The 1,116-nt window shown below is 46.2% G+C and overlaps 1 protein-coding gene across 1 annotated transcript; it reads left to right on the forward strand.

The window, feature by feature from the left end:
* Window positions 1–201: 201 nt before the first annotated feature.
* Window positions 202–1,077, forward strand: LOC121360143 (protein kinase C gamma type-like; the record flags this gene model as incomplete). The annotated part of the gene is made up of 2 exons (XM_041479673.1): window positions 202–358; window positions 943–1,077. Coding segments are annotated over 2 exons (292 nt in total), but the record flags the coding sequence as incomplete, so codon positions are not given.
* Between the last annotated feature and the right edge of the window lie 39 nt (window positions 1,078–1,116).

A 1,116-nucleotide genomic window follows, 5' to 3' on the forward strand; every position in this document is an offset into this window, starting at 1 on the left:
CCCACTTTTTCCCCCAAATTTTCCAATAAAAATATCCCAGATCCAGATCCCAAAATCCCTCAGATCCCAAATCCCAAATCCCCCAAAAATTTCCATTTTTTCCTCATTTTTTCAGCATTTTTCGCCGTATTTTCGCCATTTTTTCACCGATTTTCCTCATTTTTTCACCGTTTTTTCCCATTTTTGCCCCAAATCTCCCAGTGGGGGAAGCCCGGAACCTGATCCCGATGGATCCCAACGGGCTCTCGGATCCCTACGTGAAGCTGAAGCTGATCCCGGACCCCAAAAACGTCTCCAAGCAGAAAACGCGGACGGTGAAGGCGACGCTGAACCCGGTGTGGAACGAGGCCTTCCTCTTGTGAGAAAAACCGGGAAAACGGGAAAAAACGGGGGAAATAAGGGGAAAAAAGAGGGGGAAAAATTGAGAAAAAATTGGGGGAAAATTGGGGAAAAATCGGGGGAAAATCGGGGAAAAATCGGGGAAAATTGGGGGAAAAATCGGGGAAAATTGGGGGAAAATCGGGGGAAAATTGGGGAAAAAATCAGGGGGAAAATTGGGGAAAAAAAGTGGGAAAAATTGGGGAAAAACCAAGAAAAATTAAGGGAAAAAAAGTAAAAATTGGGGAAAAAAATGGGAAAAATTTGAGAAAATTTTGGGGAAAAAATGGGAAAAATTTGGGGAAAAACGGGGAAAATTGGGAAAAAAATGGGAAAAATTGGGGGAAAAACGGGGAAAAATTTGGGGGAAAACGGGGAAAATTGGGAAGAAAAAATGGGAAAAATTGGGGAAAAATTGGAGAAAAAATGGTAAAAATTCAGGAAAAAAATTGGGAAAATCGCGAAAAATGGCGGGAAATTCACAGAAATTCCTGGATTTTTCCCGGGTATTTTCCTGGCTATTCCCCAAATTCCCGGATTTCCCCAAATTCCCGGATTTTCCAGCACTCTCCGCCCCGGGGACTCGGAGCGGCGCCTCTCGGTCGAGGTCTGGGACTGGGACCGGACGTCGCGCAACGACTTCATGGGCGCCATGAGCTTCGGCGTGGCCGAGCTGCTCAAGGGCCACGTGGACGGCTGGTGAGCCAGAAATGGGGGGAAAAAGGGGGATTTTGGGAA

The sequence above is a fragment of the Pyrgilauda ruficollis genome, unplaced genomic scaffold (genome assembly GCF_017590135.1).
Source record: "Pyrgilauda ruficollis isolate IOZ18807 unplaced genomic scaffold, ASM1759013v1 scaffold4958, whole genome shotgun sequence".
NCBI classification, from domain to species: Eukaryota; Metazoa; Chordata; class Aves; order Passeriformes; family Passeridae; genus Pyrgilauda; species Pyrgilauda ruficollis.